This window comes from Kryptolebias marmoratus, linkage group LG10 (assembly GCF_001649575.2).
Source record: "Kryptolebias marmoratus isolate JLee-2015 linkage group LG10, ASM164957v2, whole genome shotgun sequence".
Lineage (NCBI taxonomy): Eukaryota > Metazoa > Chordata > Actinopteri > Cyprinodontiformes > Rivulidae > Kryptolebias > Kryptolebias marmoratus.
The window spans coordinates 23,267,900-23,285,140 of NC_051439.1; the positions used below are offsets into that span (position 1 = coordinate 23,267,900).

Sequence of the window (17,241 nt, forward strand, 5' to 3'; positions counted from 1 at the left end):
TTTCCGTTGTTTGATGTTTTAACATTTAATACTAAAATACACAGAACTTAAAAGAGCCCATTGATAATATCTCAGCAGACATGTTACATCAGAATTACACTTTTTAACTTCCTAAAACCCTTAAAATGCAGGAGCTTGCCACAAAGGACGAGCGCCCCCAGGTGGCTGAGTCCAGTTAACACGTCTAAGCCCCGCCCCTCCAGGTAAACTAACGGGACATTTACCTGACCAAAAAAATAAAGACACTTCAGATCATTTATTTCAGGTGTCAGTTTCTGTTCACTCACAGTTGCTGCTGTTTGTTCAAAGATGTCTTTTTAAAATAAGTTTATTTTTTATCAGTTATTTGAGGCTTTGGAAAAAGCGTCACGTTTCACTGTGATTGACAGCCTGTGGAGGCGGGACTTCCTATCAAGAAACTGGATCCAAAGAGTCAACAAGGCAGCAGCTAAAAGCCACATGTTGGCTTCAGTTTTTAAAGTTAACGAGGTCCTCCGCCCGTCTTCATATTGGTCGAGGGCTCTGACGACTCTCAGAGCGTCTCTGGGACTTCCTGCAGCTGCAGACCCCGTCCCAGGATCATCCCGTGACGTCACACAGAGACTCCAGCAGCTGGAAGTAGTTGTACTTGATGTCGTACTCCATGTCGTACCAGAAGTTCACTGCGACAGATCAGAGGACAGACTGAACATAAAGCTGTGAGCAGAGGACTGAAGCTGGAGGTTCTGAACTGTCGTCCCCGTCCTACAGGGGGGGTTTGTACCTGCGATGCAGCCGTGAGACTGCTGGACGTGGTGGAACCACAGGGACGGCAGGTAGAGCATCTCTCCAGCCTTGACCGTGCACCAGAGAGGCTCAGCCTGTCGGTACTGGGGGTACCGCTCCAAGTCCGGGTCCAGGGGGTCCAGGGGGATCCAAGGAACCTGAGGATGAGAGGGTGAGGGGTTCAGGTGCCTCCGGAGTTTCAGACTCCTGAGATCAACAGACGTGAACCTGAACGCACCTTCTGAGAGTCTCTCTGATCGACGACCTTGAACTCACCGTCGTCCTGCTGGTGGTAAACAGCTGGCTGGTACACACCTGACAGAGACGGTTACCATGGTTACTGCGGTTACATCAGGCGGGTCATAACTACGGCAGCTGCTTCAACAAGTTAACAGGTTACTGCAGAACCTGATCACCTGCTGAGAAAAACAGAAGAAAACGGACCGGTTGCCGCGGTAACAGAAAGCGACGCGGGCTGGTTGCCAGGCTACCGGGAGTGATGCGGATTGGTCGCTGCAGTTGCCGACGGTGACAGGAACCGGTTCCCGCGGTGGACGCTGGTTGCTACGGTTATTAAAAACAATGTGTGCTGGTCGCCATGGTTACCGTAGGGGATGAAGGGTCGGTCAGTTGGCGGGAGCAGGAGGAAGTGTTTCTCTCCAGAAACGACACAGTAAAGGTTCTCGTAGGGATCTTTGTGCACTGAAAGAAAAGAAGAAGAAGAAGAAGACATCCAACCGTGCTGAAAACACAAGAAGAGAAACTGATTTATTCATCTGAGTGATGATGAATTTAATAACAGTTTAAACTTTATTTATATTTGACCAGAGAGTCTGATGGCTGCTAGTTGAACCCATGAGGCTCTGGGTGCAGAACATCTAAACAAGGAATGGGGCAGTCAGTCTGGGAGAACATTTATCCTAATGTTCTTTATTTTCATAGGATGACTGGTTCTTTCTGTTCTCGTCTTTTATTCTGTGCAGGAGTTTATCTTCAGATGCATCCCATAATCGTCACGTGACCGGAGCTGGAGTCTTACTGGATGTGACGGCGTTTGCTTCTCCGAGCCAGAAGTTGACAGCATCCGGTGACTTTCCTGCAGAAGGAAACAAAATGTGACCCATTAATCCAAAGTAAGAGCTGAAAATGATTCAGGACCTCTGAGGTGTCGTTCTGTTCCCTGAGGTTCTGCAGGAGACATGAGCAGCAAGTTCTACACAGTTCTGATGATGAGACATGTAGGTTTCATGTCTTCTCCTTCATCCAAAGGCTGCCTGCAGGGAGTCTGATCCTCACGTTGATCAGAGCAGAGACCAAATGAAAGAGTTCTTCTTTCTGACTTTGACACCACTCACAGTTTACAGCCCGATCAGATCGATCCGAACTGACCCGGTCCGGACGGAGAACTCACCGAGCGCCGCGCTCATCCAGGGAACGTCAGCTTCCAGGTCGTCCACGAGCTCGGGCAGCTCCTGCAGCAGGTTGGAGCACTGCTTCTGGACGTAAAAGACTCCGCTTTTCTGCACCTGGAAGGTTCGGCCCGACAGGAAGTCAGAACCACGAGGCTCGGCCCGCTCAGAGAGCCGGTCTCCCGCTCCGACCCACCTTCCCCTCGATGATGTCCAGCACAGAAGAGACGCTCATCTGTCGCTCCTCAGGCATCACGAAACGGTCCCCTGCCACGGCGTCGGCGTAACCGTTAGGAGTGACGGCCACGGTGATGACCTTTGACCCGATCTTCTCCCTGCAGACATGTGAGGAACCTTTGATGATCTTCCTGGAGAGCAACCTGAGATCTGTTCTTACCTGAGGTACTCCGGGGTCCACCTGGACAGGGCCGGCCAGTGGCTCAGGCCGGCCCGGATGACGCAGGGCCGGTTCGGTCCGACCCAGTCCCGGTAGAACTGCAGCGGCTCCGGGGCTCCGTCCAAATACGGCACCGACTTGTTCAGGTAAAGTTCTGCGAGGCGAGAAAACCCAGAGGCTGTCAGCGATCCACAGAACATCTACAGGTGGAACCCGAGCACTTCCGGTGTCTCACCGTGAGCCTCGTGAGAGAACTCGGCCAGCCGCTCCCGGACAGCTTCCATGTCTGTCTGATCCCAGATCAGTCAGATCTCCTCTGATTTCACTGTTGATTTCATCTTCCCAAACAACAGGCCGCCATACTGCCGGGGCTTTAACCAGTGCGCATGCGCTGGTCTCGCTGAGTGACGTCAGCGCCCCCCGGTGGGAGGAGGGTGAACTGCAGCCACTAGCCGCCAGCTGACAATAAACTCTTTATTTCTTTTTATTAAATACATGTGGTTCAGTTTGTTTTTATAAGAAGTTTAAAATGACATTTATCACAGCACGAGTTAAAGAAAATAAAAACATTTACAGCACAATGCATTTTACCTCCTTCTTTAATTAAACGACCTGGAAAACACCTGGAAGACTCCTGGAAAACACCTGGAAAACACCTGGTCTGATTCCAGTCTCTTAATGTGAGGGTGTTGGACATATTTTACCTCTGGTTCCATCAGCAGCAGACCCACTTTAGAGGGAGAAGCCATCTTCTCGGTTCTCCTTGGTTCTGCTCGGTTCTGCTCGGCTCCTTCGGTCATCTGGACCAGCGGTTCCAAACACTGGGGCTGGGACCACACGGTGGTCCCCAGGTCACAAAACATCAAGTTTGAGATGATTAAGTGACAGAAATCAGTTTCAGATTAAATTAAATTAAATTTGAGCTTATTTAGGTTATGATTAAATGACATTTAAACTGATTACTAACATTTATGAGACAAACAGCAGCCTCTCAGTAAATAATGACAGTTGTTGTTGTTGTTGTTGTTCTGTCCTGATTTATTTGACTTCACTTTGATGTTTTCCAACTTGATTGAGAAATAATCACAGCTTCCTGCTGCTGTTCTGTTTTCAGCTTCTCTGTGGTGAATCTTAGAAATGAAGACAGAAACAAACACGGAACTACTTTTATAGTTTCTGCTGTTTCTGTAGACGTTCATCTGGTGAGTTATCAGACATGCCGCAGGCGGCGGGTGATAGAGTAAATCTCCAGCTGCAGTTCCTGCTCTGGCCGGACGGTGGCGCTGTGGCTCCGTGGATCCGGCCTCGGGGTGAATTTCAGGGCTTCAGCTCTTCTTCTTCCTGCGGGGATTTTTCATCCTCTGCAGCCTGAAATCCAACATTTCTCTGTTTCTTCGGATCAAAGGATGAAACTTTTCTTCCTGACAGAAGAGAAGATTTATTTCACAGATTTCTGCTCAGATTTGATTTATTTCACAGATTTCTGCTCAGATTTTATGTTTAAGCTGAATTTATTTTATCTGCAGCTAATCTGTGACAGATTTAAATTAATCAGATAAATAAAAATAATAAAAAACAAAACAATCCATCAGTTATCTGATCCTAAATGCAGATTGTTTTATTCAGATACTTTCTGTTTGTTTTTTATTTTCATTTTGTTTCTATTTAATGTTTGATTTTTTTTAGATCTAAAGCTGCAGAAATCAGTTTCAGATTAAATTAAATTAAATAAAAGGAGTTTTTCATGGATCTGTTTCATTTAAAATAAAGGAAGAAATGTGCAGTTTGGGATTATTTCTGAATAAAATATAAAGCTTAAAACACTATGAGCTGATATTTTTTATTTCCTTAATCTTTTTCTAAAATATTTCTCTTTATTCTGTATATTTTCATCTGAACACAAACAAAAAAAAGACAAATAAAAAAAACATTCATCAAGTGTTTTTTTCCTTTTATTTTTATTCTGATATTTATTTATTTGCTCAGAAATGGTTTTATTTGATCACAACAAATTAACTCATAAATAAAAGAATCAGCTGTGAAACAATCCGTTGATTTAAAAGTTAAAACCTTTAATTTTTCACACATCTTTCTTATAAAACCAGTTATTGATCAGATAAGATTATTAACTCATCATTAACGAATCAAACAGAACAAAGAAACGGCATCAGTTAGAAAACCGTCCTTTTTAGGGTTCAGGGTCAAAGGTCAACTTTCAAACAAACAAACCAAAAACAAACAAATGTTATGTTTTTTTTTTAATGACCAAAAATAAAAATAAAAGAAGTTTTGCTGCTGTATATTCTGAAGAATCCAGATGTTCTCTGACGTTCTCTGACGTTCTCTGCGCCGATTAAATCCAACGTGCCCTCTCCACGTGTCCTAACGTGGCTTCAGACCTGCAGGAGCCCCGTTTGGAACCATGAATGACAACAAAGGTCCGTTAGGCTCTAAGAACTCACGCAGGTTCCATCATTGTTCGTTTTTACAATCACTGAAAGTCCACAGAACCTCCAGCAGACCCGGAGGAACCTCAGGGTCCTAAAAGAACTCATTTATAAACCTTAAACAGAACCCGAAACGTTCTGGGATCAGACGGGAGGGTGTGAAAACTTTCAGCTTCTTCCACAAACTGGATCTTTTTATTTGTATTTATTTGCTTTTTTTCAGTCAGGATCTGTTCTTTGATCTGAGTGTTCCTGATATTTACAACAAATTGTGTAAAATCTATACTTTTATAATCCGGTCTTTGGGTTCCAGGGAGTTCCTCGGCTCAGAACCAGAACCAGTTTATTTCTGCTGATCCAGAACAGATTTATGACTAACATCTTTCAACCTGAAGTCCAAACGAGTAACTTTCTGTTTCTCTGTTCCTCCTTCAGTACAGAAGGATCGGTGGAGCACTGAGAGGTTCTCCATCTTTATTAGTTTTAGAACAAAGTTCTTGTTTTAGGTTTAGACTTCTCAGAGCCCTGATTTAAATGATACATACCAGGATATGTTCAGAGTGGATCCAAACTAACAAGAATCTTTTGTTTAAAACTCCTCAATAAATCAGGAACTATTCAGAAAAACCATCTCCCTTTTTAAGGAACCAGAACGTCCCTGAAGAAGCTGCTGTTAGAACATCAGTTTTATTAGGAGGAACATATTAACCACTCGAGTTCTCCAGGAGGTTTAAACTGAACTGACTCTCCAACGATCGTTCAGACTCCTGAAAGCACAGAAACACAAACGACAGAGATCCCGCTGATCAGATCAGATCGGATCAGATCAGACTTCTTCCTCCATCATTGTCCAGGTTGGAGTCCCTCAGGGCCATCCCCGGTCTCTGATCCTGTTCCTGGTCTTCATGGACAGGATCTGAAGGTCCGTTCTTGGAGAGGATGGGTTCTGATTTGGAGGCCTTGATTGATGGGACGTGAGTGATGGGAAGATGGAGATCAGGACCTCGGCTGCAGTAACGAGGACGTTGCTCCGGTCTGTCCTGGTGAAGAAGGAGCTGAGCTGAAGGTCTAAGCTCTGGATTTACTGGGTCCTGCTCTCACCTGTGGTCCTGAAGTCTGAATCAGGACTGAAAGAACCAGATCCTGGATTCTATAATGAGTTTCCTCTGAGCTGTTGCTCTTCCTCACCTCCTCACCCAGAGGAGTCAGCTCAGGAGGTTCAGACTATGATTAGGATGCCTCCCTCTGGAGGTTTACTGAGCACTGGGAGGAGACCCCGGGCCAGAACCAGAACTCCCTGCAGGGATCAAATATCCTCTCTGGTCAGGAAACAACTTGGGATCCTCCAGGAGGAGCTGGAGAGAGTCACTGAGGAGACCTGAGGAGGTCTGGGGTTCTCACCTGGACCTTTGATAGGAGGGAGGATGGATGGATGGATGAATGGATGGATGGATGGATGGATGGTTGGATGGATGGTTGGATGGACGGTTGGTTGGATGGAATTACATACAATAATATTAAATCAGTTAAATTGAATTAAATTCAGTTTATTTATTTACACCAGTTCACACCAAAAGTCATCTCAGGTCTCTGTCCAAAAGAAGAATCAAATCCAGATCATGAATCCAGATCATGAATCCAGTTCTGAACCAGTTCAGATCCAGTTACAGTCAATTTATAACAACTACGACACAAAACGACCACACACAGAACATCATGAAACACCAGACAGTGAAAAAACTCTGTCTCCCATCCTGAGCAGCACAGAGGCAACAGTGGGAAGAAATGACCCCCTTTTAACAGGAAGAGAACCTCCAGCAGAACCAGAACCAGAACCAGGATGAGCGGTTGGAGAGGACAGGACAGAGACAAACAGGAAGTGGTCCAGGTGGCATTTCTATGGGAAGAAAGAGAAATAAAAACATCTTAATTGTAGAAATAATTACAAACACGGAGAACAGAGCGAGTAAAGACAGTAGCAGAGAGAGGACATGTGGACAGTTTGTCCTCCAGCAGCAGAGAGAGGACATGTGGACAGTTTGTCCTCCAGCAGCAGAGAGAGGACATGTGGACAGGTTGTCCTCCAGCAGCAGAACTAAAGGATACCTCAGGAAACCCAAACCAGCCCTGACTGTAGGATTTATAAAAAGGAAAGGCTTAAAGCAGACAGGGTGTCAGCCTGAGAACTGGAAGCTCCGCCTCCTGTTCTGCTGTTAGAACCTCTAGGAACCACAAGGAAACCTGCAGCCTGAGAGAGAAAACTTCATGTCTGATTCAGAAGGACTGAAGGTTCTCCTAGAGGTCAAAGGTCAGCCTGGTGAGCAGCTCTGATTAAACTCTTCAGATCTAAGGTCTGAGGAACCTAAAGAACCTTCAGTCTGATCAGATGGTTTGTTTCTTTGCTTCAGAGAAAAGTTTACATAAACTTAATTCAGTTTATATATTTATAATTATTACATCTGTTGGAATAAATAAATGTTTCATTGTCAGGAGATAAAGAGTAAATAAAAACATTTGTATTATTTTGGAATGAGATCAAAGATTAAATATGTTTGAAGGCTGGAAATGTTAGAAGAGTTTGAGTCAGAATTTCAAATTAAAATCCAAGAACTTTAATGTGAAATATTAATAAAAATCAGATTTTTATCGCTCCAAGAATAAAACAAGAAATCAACCTAAATGTGACTAAATGAGATAAAACACTTAAACTGAGCAAAAACAGAATTTAAAATTAGTTTTTTATTTTTTATTTTTTTCTGAAACTGACAGTTTTCTAAAAAAGCTGCTCCTAAACAAACAAACAAACAAACTAACAAACCCTCCAGTTTCACTCTGACCTCCAGCTGAAGGAAAAAAACAGATGTTTACTTGTTCGTTTGTTGTTGTTTGTTTGGATACTCTTCACAGAAACATGTCGGACTTTGTTTGTTTTAAAGTTTTAATCTTAAAGTTCTGAGAAGATGCAGGTCTGTTTGTTTGTTTGTTTGTTTGTTTAAAGAATCGTCTGAAGCCAAATGTTTTGATAAAAAAATCAAGATAAAAAAAAAAACAACCTGAAACTTTCTGCAGCCCTCAGGTCGGTATGACCCAAACGGAACCGAACCGAGCCGGACGGCCCAGAACAAACAAACAAACAAACAAACAAACAAACAAACAAACAAACAAACAAACAGGTCAGGGAGCTTTAAAGTGACAGTCAACATGAAAATATCTTTCAGTTTTTTAAATTTATTTTTAAATTAATTTTTAAAATAAATATTTTTTGTCAATCAAAGATTCTGACAGATAAAATGTTTCAAACCTTCAGGATTTTAATTAAATAAAACATAAATTATTCAGTTAAATCAAACGAAATGTTTCAGTTTTGATGTTTTATTAAATATTAATAAATGATCTGAATTAAAGTTTTTATATATTTATTTTTCCGTAAAACGGTGAAATAAAATCTGTGAAATGTAACTTTAATGTGATCAGAACCGGGCCGGGCCGAACCGAGCCGGGCGGCGGGTTCTGGTAAAAAGCCAGATCCTGATTTGAATCCACGTCGGAACCGACAGAGCGGGTCGGGTTCTGGTTCTGGACCTCAGGCTCCAGATCCACATTTTTATTTTTATTTTTTTCTAAAATAAAAAAAAAATCTTCAGAGTAAAAATAGCAGCAAATCTTCTGTAAAGGTTCCGGTTCGGTTCTGATTCTGGATTTTTGTTGTAAAAACAGAACCTATCTTTAACCCGCTCCAACCCGCGGGTCCGAACCCCGTCCGAACCAAACCGGGCTGGAAACAGGTTCTGTGACGCCTGCAGGGACAAATATTGGACTCGGAGGAGGATTCGGGTTCAGCTCCGGTTCTGAGGTTCGGGAGGGGGGTTGGGGGTGATGAAGGTGATGAAGAGGAATTTTTACCGCGCGCTGCAAAAAGTTTCCATCAGAAAAAAAATCAGGAAATAAAATATTTTCTTCTTTTCGTTTTATTCTAAAAATCTTTATTTTTCTGAAAGAATAAAATCCTGTTTTAATTTCGATTCTTGGAAGTTTTTATTTTTTGTTTCATTCATCAAATAAAATCCAGAAACTTTATTGAAACTGAGAACAAAAACAAAGAGATGAAATCCTGCAGCTTCCGCTCTCAGACCCGGTTCTTCTCTCAGCTTTTTGGATCAGAACCGTTTTTTTTTCTCCTCCACGCGCCGCTGAAAAGAGCCGCTGACATTTCTTGCAGCGCGCGCGTTATTGGCGGATGTGCGCGTTTCCCTGCGGGCTCTGATTGGCTGAGAGTCCGGAGGACGGCGGAGGTTCTGCTGGTTGGCTGAGCGCTGCGGAGCTCCGACCAATGTTTGCCTGCAGGTCCACGAGCTGCGGTTCCGTAATTAATAGCAGCTATCTGTCTCCTATCGATGTGTGTGTGCGCGTGTGTGTTGTGTGTGGTTCCGCTCCGAGACACGAACCGAACATGAACTAGTTTGTTGGGCGATACTTTCCTTCTTCCTCTCCGTCCCCCCTTCCGTCCTTCCCGTCCTGGTTCGCCGGCGGAGGCAGGAAGAACCGAGACCCAGCTGAGTCCGCGGGACCAGAACCGAAACCCAGCTGAGTCCGCGGGACCAGAACCGAACCCCGGCTGAGACCGTAGGTCCAGGATCGAGACCCAGCTGAGTCCACGGCCAGTTCCCCCCACCCCTCCCGCCCCCTGACAGGACGGACTGAGACCCAGCTGAGCCCGCGGGACCAGGACCGAGACCGAGCTGAGTCCACGGCCGGTTCCCCCTCCCTCGCAGAACCGAGAACCCAGCTGAGCCCGCAGGTCCAGAGCCGAGAACCCAGCTGAGCCCGCAGGACCCGAACCGAGACCGAGCTGAGTCCACGGCCGGTGTCCTCCCACCTGACAGGACGGACTGAGACCCAGCTGAGTCCGCGGGACCAGGACCGAGACCCAGCTGAGTCTGCGGGTCCAGCACTGAGAGCCAGCCGAGCCCGGTCCGGTTCGGTTCGGTGATGTTGGACATGGGAGAGCGCAGAGAGGTGAAGATGATTCCCAAGTCGTCCTTCAGCATCAACAGTCTGGTTCCGGAGGCCGTGCAGAGCGACAACAACAACAGCCAGCACCACCACCACCAGAACCAGCACCACCACCAGAACCAGCACCCCCACCTCCACCAGAACCAGACCCAGAACCAGCACCGGCCTGCCGGCGCGGACGACGCCGAGCCGAAAGCCCCGGCCCCGGCCCCGCAGCCGGACCCCAAAGCTGACCCGAAAGGAGGCGACCCGAAGCCCGAGGGTGGTTCGGACGACAAGCCCGAGGAGAAGAAGGACGGGAAGGACGCGGACGGTGCCGGTTCGGAGAAGGACGGGGAGAAGAAGAGCGGGAAGTACGAGAAGCCGCCGTTCAGCTACAACGCGCTGATCATGATGGCGATCCGGCAGAGCCCGGAGAAGCGGCTGACCCTGAACGGGATCTACGAGTTCATCATGAAGAACTTCCCCTACTACCGCGAGAACAAGCAGGGCTGGCAGAACTCCATCCGCCACAACCTCAGCCTCAACAAGTGCTTCGTCAAGGTTCCGAGGCACTACGACGACCCGGGGAAGGGCAACTACTGGATGCTGGACCCGAGCAGCGACGACGTCTTCATCGGCGGAACCACCGGGAAGCTGCGCCGCAGGTCCACCACGTCCCGGGCCAAGCTGGCCTTCAAGCGCGGGGCCCGCCTCACCTCCGGCCTCACCTTCATGGACCGAGCCGGGTCCCTGTACTGGCCCATGTCCCCGTTCCTGTCCCTGCACCACCCGCGCTCCGGCCTGGGCTACAACGGGACGTCCTCGGGGTACCCGGGCCACCCCATGTCCTACGGCACCATGCTGACCCAGAACATGAGCAACAACCACTCGTCGTTCCCGTCCTCCAACGGGCTGAGCATGGACCGGCTGGTGGGTTCGGACCTGCCCTACGCGACCCACCACCTGACGGCGGCGGCCCTGGCGGCCTCGGCGGTGCCGTGCGGCCTTTCCGTGCCTTGTTCCGGGACCACGTACTCCCTCAACCCGTGCTCCGTCAACCTGTTGGCGGGGCAGACCAGTTACTTTTTCCCCCACGTGCCCCACCCGTCCGGTACCGGGAGCGGGGGCTCCCTGCAGGCCGCCCGGGCCTCGGCCTCCAACTCGCCGCAGGCTCCGTCCTCCTCGTCGCTGCCCTGTGACGCTCTGAGGCCGGCTCTGAGCGGCTCTCTGCCGGCCTTCTCCTCGGGACTGTCCGGGGGGCTGTCTGACTATTTCACACACCAGAACCAGAACCAGGGCTCCAACCCGCTCATACACTGACTGCCCCATCCATCCATCCATCCATCCATCCATCCATCCATCCATCCATCCATCCATCCATCCATCCATCCATCCATCCATCCTTTGATCCCTGAAGTCGTAAAAAATGTTTGGATCAGGAAGTTTTTCACTGAACATTTATTATGTAAAAAAAGACAAATTATTATTATTAACTATTGTAGAAAAAAAGAAGAAAAGACTAAAAAAACTGCAAACGAAAAGCAGAAGCAGCACTCTGACATTTCCAGGTATTTTTTAAACTTTTCTTCTCCTCCTGCTGCAGTTTGAGGTTCTGTGTAAATAATGTCCGTCGCTCTAAATGTTCCGGGTTCGTCTCTGTAAAGTTCTGTCAGTCAGTGATGTGCAATGTGATCTGGATCAGAACCGAGCTTTGCTTTCATCGAGAAGGCTTTTTCAAATCACGTTATTATGGTTTAGATAATAATAATAATAATAATAATAATAATAATAATAATAATAATAATAATAATAATAATAAAAGAGGCGGCTGAAACAGAAGCAGATTTAATTTGATTAAAATAGAAACATATTTTCGGTTTTTAATGAATGAAGCAGCTCCGGTTCGGCCCACAGGTCGGATCCAGCCGAACCCTCTGGGCAGGTTCTCCTTTCACTCACGTTCTGCTCCTGCGCTTTTAGAGACCAAAGAATCCGTGGAAGTGAAGTCAGTATTGTTCTGTAAAATGTGACAGGCCGGATGGAGGGATGAGTGGATGGACGGGTGAGCGGGTGAATGGATGAATGGGTGAACGGGTGAACGGGTGAATGATGCCTCCATCACTGCAGAAAATGTCCCGTTAAACGAGATTTTTTTTTTGTTTGTTTGTTTTAATTTTTTCCAACCCGGAAATGTGAGTGGTGCTTGGTTGACGAGTTATTATAATTATTATTATTATTAATATTATTATTCTAATTTTTTATGATTCTATTTTTTGTTTAATTTCAGCGACTGCTGGTGCTGCTAGAAGAATTTGCCTTATTTCCTGATAGTTTTTCTAACTGAGTCGAGGAGAAAAATTCAGATTTTTCGGCTGAATTTTGTCTCGTTTTAATGTTTTCCGCAGTGAAGAAAAAAGAAAGAAATAAAAGCAGAAAGTAAAACCCGGCCGTTCCCGCTTCTTCTTCTTCTTCTTCTTTGTAAAATTAGTCAGCTGAATAAAAAGCCGTCTTTGTAATGATGATCTTTTGTTTTTTTGGATGTAAACAGAAAAAAGAAGCGACCATATTTGGACTGATTGTCTCTAAGTGTTCCTCAGAAAGACTTTTTCATGCTTGTGATTTTCTTGTGCTCTTCTTCTTATTCCGTGTTTGTCGCTTAAAAAAGATCAAAAAAGAAAAAAATGTTTTAATCTCAAAAAAATACAAATAAAAGAATAGGTTACCTTCAGAACTAAATTAAGTCCTTTTGTCTCTTTTTTACTTCCGCCGTTTGGATTCTTCTTCTTCTCTCCTTTAATTCCGATAAAAGATTAATTTATTGATCCAATTAAATGTTGATTATTGCGACTGTTTTTATTTTAGGGACGTTTTATTTTCACAGATTCTAATAAAAATTATTTTATTGAGAACAGAATTCATGTCGCAGCTGCGGTTCTCCTGGTTCCATCAGTTTAGCAGCTGCGGTTCTGTGGTTCTGTAGATTTGGGTTCTGTGGTTCTGTGGTTCTGTTGATTTGGGTTCTGCGGTTCTGTGGATTTGGGTCCTGCGGTTCTGTGGTTCTGTAATTTTGGGTTCTGCGGTTCTGTGGTTCTGTGTCTCGCAGCTTTTTGGACTCTTTTCCCGCCGCAGCAGCCGAACCCTGACAGATTTCTTTTCGCACTTCCTGATCCAAGTTCGGGTTTTTCTGCCGGTTCCGAACTCTTTCAGAACCTCTCAGATTTCCATATTATTTCTCTGAAACAGGCGTTCATTTTTTCAGGTTTTTAAATGTTTAATTGTTCTGAATCGGTTCTGTTGGATTTGATGGTCGGTGCCGGTTCTGTTCAGTATTGTTTCAGAGGTGTTTGGGTTCTGCTGGTCCTCCGAACCGGAACTTGTGTCACATGTCACTGTCAGAGGTTCTGAGCGGTCCAGCTGGACCAGAACCTGCGGTGTTCTGTCTGGACTCAGAACCTCATCAGTTTACTGCTCGGTTCTTGTTAAAGTTCGGTTCTGATGAGACCTCAGGTGTTTGCCGTGTTCTGATTCGGTTCGGCTGCTGCCCTGAAACCAATCAGCTGCAGTCGGTTCCGTCAGAACCAGGCCGGGTTTGTTGCTGTTGAAGTGGGTTCTCCTCTGGTTCTGATGGCAGCCGGAATTGGACCCGCGGCCTGCAGGTTCGGGTTCTGCTCACAGCTTTCTGTTGGACCTCTGATGTCCTGAACCGGCTCGGTTCGGTTCGGGGTTCTGGTGTGTTTTTTTCTTCTGCTGCTGATTTTAGATTAAAACCCGGAGTTTGATTTTATTTACAGTTAGTTATTTATTGATGTTTATTTATTTATTCAATATTTATTTATTTATCTATTTATTTATTGATGTTTATTTATTTATTTTTATTGTTTTATTTCTCTGATGGTTTTGATCCTTTTTACTTATTTAATTATTTATTGAATTAATTCAATGAATTGATTCTGCTGCTGAGACCTGCTGTCCCTCTGTCCTCTGTCTCTGTCCCTCTGTCTGTCTCTGACTCTCCCTCTGTCCCTCTGTCTGTCTGTTTCTGTCTTTATTCTGGAAATATTTCAGTTTTTGGTTCTTGGCTGAGTTCTGATATTTTCCGGGTCTGCAGCGGCACCAGAACCCGTCCGGTTCTGCTCATTAGAACCAGTTTGTCCCGCTGTCTGTCTGCAGGCTGTAGGTCAAAGGTCAAACCCTTTATTTTTTACATCATTAGGATCTAAAACTATGAAACCGGAATGGAAACATAAAAAAGCATAAAAGCTGCAGCCAGAGAAACTGAAAATTTTATTTTATTTTATTTCTGCTGAAATTTTTTTGTTTTTGGTTGAAAGCAGAAAACTGCTTCCGTTGTTGAATTTATTGAATTTAATATCTGATTGTTTCTGTTTCTAACCCTAACCCTAACCCTTTTAAACTAAATATTTAATTTTTCAGTTTTCAGCTCAGAACAAAACAAAATAAATCAGAAGGTTTAATAAATTTAATCTATAATTTTTAAAGAGAATTTCCTCAATGAAAATTGAATGAAATTTTTGTTAGTTTTTTTTTTGAAAGATTAAAATCTTATTTAATTTATTTCGTCAATTCAAAAACAAGAGGTTTTTAAAAACCTTTAAAATATTGTATAAATTTGAATCATAAATATGATAAACAACCCTTTTTGTTAAATCTAAAATAAGAGACAGAAATAATAAATAAATAAACAAACAATTGTTTGTTAATCATAAAAATAAATCAAATAATAAATATTTTCTGATGTTGGTCAACTGTAAACCCGTGAAGGGTCAAAGGTCAACATCAGCTCAAAGGTAATTCCTGAACAGATTTAATGTGAAAAATATTAAATAAAAACAATTAAAAGGTTTTAGATTTTTTTTTAACTAATTTTATTTCCTTTTGAAATGTTACTGAATTTTTCATTTACCACCAAAGAGCTTCAAATGATTTTAGTTGAACTAATAAAATATTTAGTAAACCTTTAAAAATTTCTGAATATTTACACCTAAAAAGAAATTAAATATTATTAAAACAAAAAAAAAACCTCATCCTAATAACAATCCTTATTATAAATCCTATTTTATTTTTAAATCCAGTTTTGTAAATTTACACAAAAAATTCTAAATATTAAAAATAAAAAAGTGATTTTTTGTCGGTTTACGGATCAGATTTCAAATCTTCAGATTTGATATTTTTCTGTCAAAGAATTAGAAAAATTAAATCAAAGTTCAGGAATAATTCTGACTTATTTAAAAAAATGTATTTAAATTTATATTTAGGAGAAAAATAATTTAATATTTTCCAGAAAACAAACAAAAATCTTATTATTAAAATTATCTAAAAAAAAATGGAAATTCTGAGTTCATATTTTTATTTGTAGAATTTGAGGAAGTTGATGTTTTAATGTCTGACACCTGAACAAACAAACAAACAAACAATAAATACCACATAAATAAACAAACAGCCAGTTTTAGTTTTTAAAATAAAAAACAACAAACATTAAATAAATCTGCTCTTTGATGTTTTTTGTTTGTTTATATTTTATTGTTTTTTTCTTCATGTTTTGTTTGAGTCTGTTTGTCCGTCATGTGGACCTGAGGTCTCCTGTCCTTCTGAAGACTCAGGAACTGGACCGGTCTCAGGAACTAAACTGGTTTCAGGAAGTAGACCGGTCTCTGGAAGTGGACTCGTCTCAGGAACTAGACCGGTCCCAGGAAGTGGACTGGTTCACTTCCTGGGACCGGTCTCTGACCTGTTGATCAGCTTTTTGTTTGTTCTGGTTTTGGTTCAGATGCTTTGTTCAGTTTTTCTGTTCCCGGGTTGCTGAGTCCAGACAGAACCCCTGACTAAGGGACTGGTCTCAGGGACAGAACAGTTCTCAGGATCTGGTCTCAGGGACTGGTTTCAGGGACAGAACAGGTCTCGGGGACTGGTCTGGTCTCAGGATCTGGTCTCAGGGACTGGTCTCAGGGACAGAACAGGTCTCAAGGACTGGCCTGGTCTCAGGATCTGGTCACGCGGATTGGTCTGGTTTCAGGATCTGGTCTCGGGGACTGGTCCAGTCTCAGGATCTGGTCTCGGGGACTGGACCAGTCTCAGGATCTGGTCTCGGGGACTGGTCCAGTCTCAGGATCTGGTCTCGGGGACTGGTCCAGTCTCAGGATCTGGTCTCGGGGACCGGTCTGGGTTTGGTTCAGATGGTTTTTGCAGACAGAACTCCTGGACGGTTTTGGGTCTTTGCTGTAAACCTGTTCAGGTCTGGGTTCTGGACCCCCCCCCTGCAGCAGCTTGGTGTGGAACAATGAAACCCGGTAATGGTCTCGGTCCAGGTTCTGGTCCTCAGCAGCAGCAGCTGTTTGGGTTCTGGCTGTCTGGTCCGATCCGACAACAAAGACGGACTTTCAGCAGCAATTTGTTCGTTTCCTGCAGGAAGAGCCGGAGTTAAACGGGTCCGACTGTAATGCTAGAACCAGCAGAACAAAGGAGCTGCCGGGGAACCCAATCTGAGCCGGCCCGATGCTATCTGTCCCGTGTTAAATGGGCTGACCCGAGTCCGGAGACAAAGGAGGCACCAGGGGGGACCGGGAGGGACCAGGAGGACACCGAGGGGGGCCGACTCAGCGCTTTCTGTCCAGTCAAAGTTTCCCGTTCAGGTCCTGAAATTCTTCTTCTTCTTCTTTTTGTTACTGAAAGTAAAACAAAACAACAGAACCTGTTTGTTGTTTTATTCATGTGTTCATTCTGACAAGATGAAGACATGAATATTGTCCCACAGACGGTGTCACCTCTTTGTCTTCACATTAGGAAAGTGTGCCGTCCAGCAGGACATCTGGACATCAGGACATCTGGAAATCAGGACATCTGGACATCAGGACATCAGGACACCAGGACACCAGGACACCAGGACACCAGGACACCAGGACATCAGGACATCAGGACATCAGGACACCAGGACACCAGGACACCAGGACACCAGGACACCAGGACATCAGGACACCAGGACACCAGGACATCAGGACACCAGGACACCAGGACACCAGGACATCAGGACATCTGGACATCAGGACACCAGGACACCAGGACACCAGGACATCGGGACACCTGGACCTGAAGTTAAATCCCCGTTTCCGTCTCGTCTTTGTTCCGTTTTCAGGACGATTCAGTGAAAACATCGTCAGGTTTATAAAACCCCCCGCTGTTCAGAGGCTCTCAGAGGTTAAACCCCTGGGGT

General features: G+C 44.5%; 2 protein-coding genes across 3 annotated transcripts; one reads left to right on the forward strand and one right to left on the reverse strand.

Moving 5' to 3' along the window:
* jmjd7 (jumonji domain containing 7) lies at positions 1 to 2,967 on the reverse strand. The gene is made up of 9 exons (XM_017407516.3): positions 2,807 to 2,967; positions 2,572 to 2,725; positions 2,371 to 2,509; positions 2,177 to 2,291; positions 1,805 to 1,861; positions 1,372 to 1,467; positions 1,004 to 1,080; positions 764 to 923; positions 1 to 662 (listed from the first exon to the last, which is right to left on the reverse strand). The coding sequence occupies exons 1-9, from the start codon at positions 2,853 to 2,855 to the stop codon at positions 580 to 582; spliced, it is 930 nt and encodes a 309-aa protein (XP_017263005.1). The 5' UTR covers positions 2,856 to 2,967; the 3' UTR covers positions 1 to 579.
* Positions 2,968 to 9,635: 6,668 nt separating this feature from the next.
* On the forward strand, positions 9,636 to 16,965 carry foxg1a (forkhead box G1a). 2 transcript variants are annotated; one of them, XR_001808386.3, is made up of 2 exons: positions 9,636 to 11,581; positions 16,440 to 16,965. XR_001808386.3 is itself a non-coding variant. In XM_017407492.3 (1 exon), the coding sequence occupies exon 1, from the start codon at positions 10,008 to 10,010 to the stop codon at positions 11,331 to 11,333; it is 1,326 nt and encodes a 441-aa protein (XP_017262981.1). In that variant the 5' UTR covers positions 9,636 to 10,007; the 3' UTR covers positions 11,334 to 12,459. The 2 variants fall into 2 exon arrangements, 1 of the variants encoding a protein (XP_017262981.1); XM_017407492.3 differs by lacking the exon at positions 16,440 to 16,965 and having other exon boundaries at positions 9,636 to 12,459.
* Positions 16,966 to 17,241: the final 276 nt, after the last annotated feature.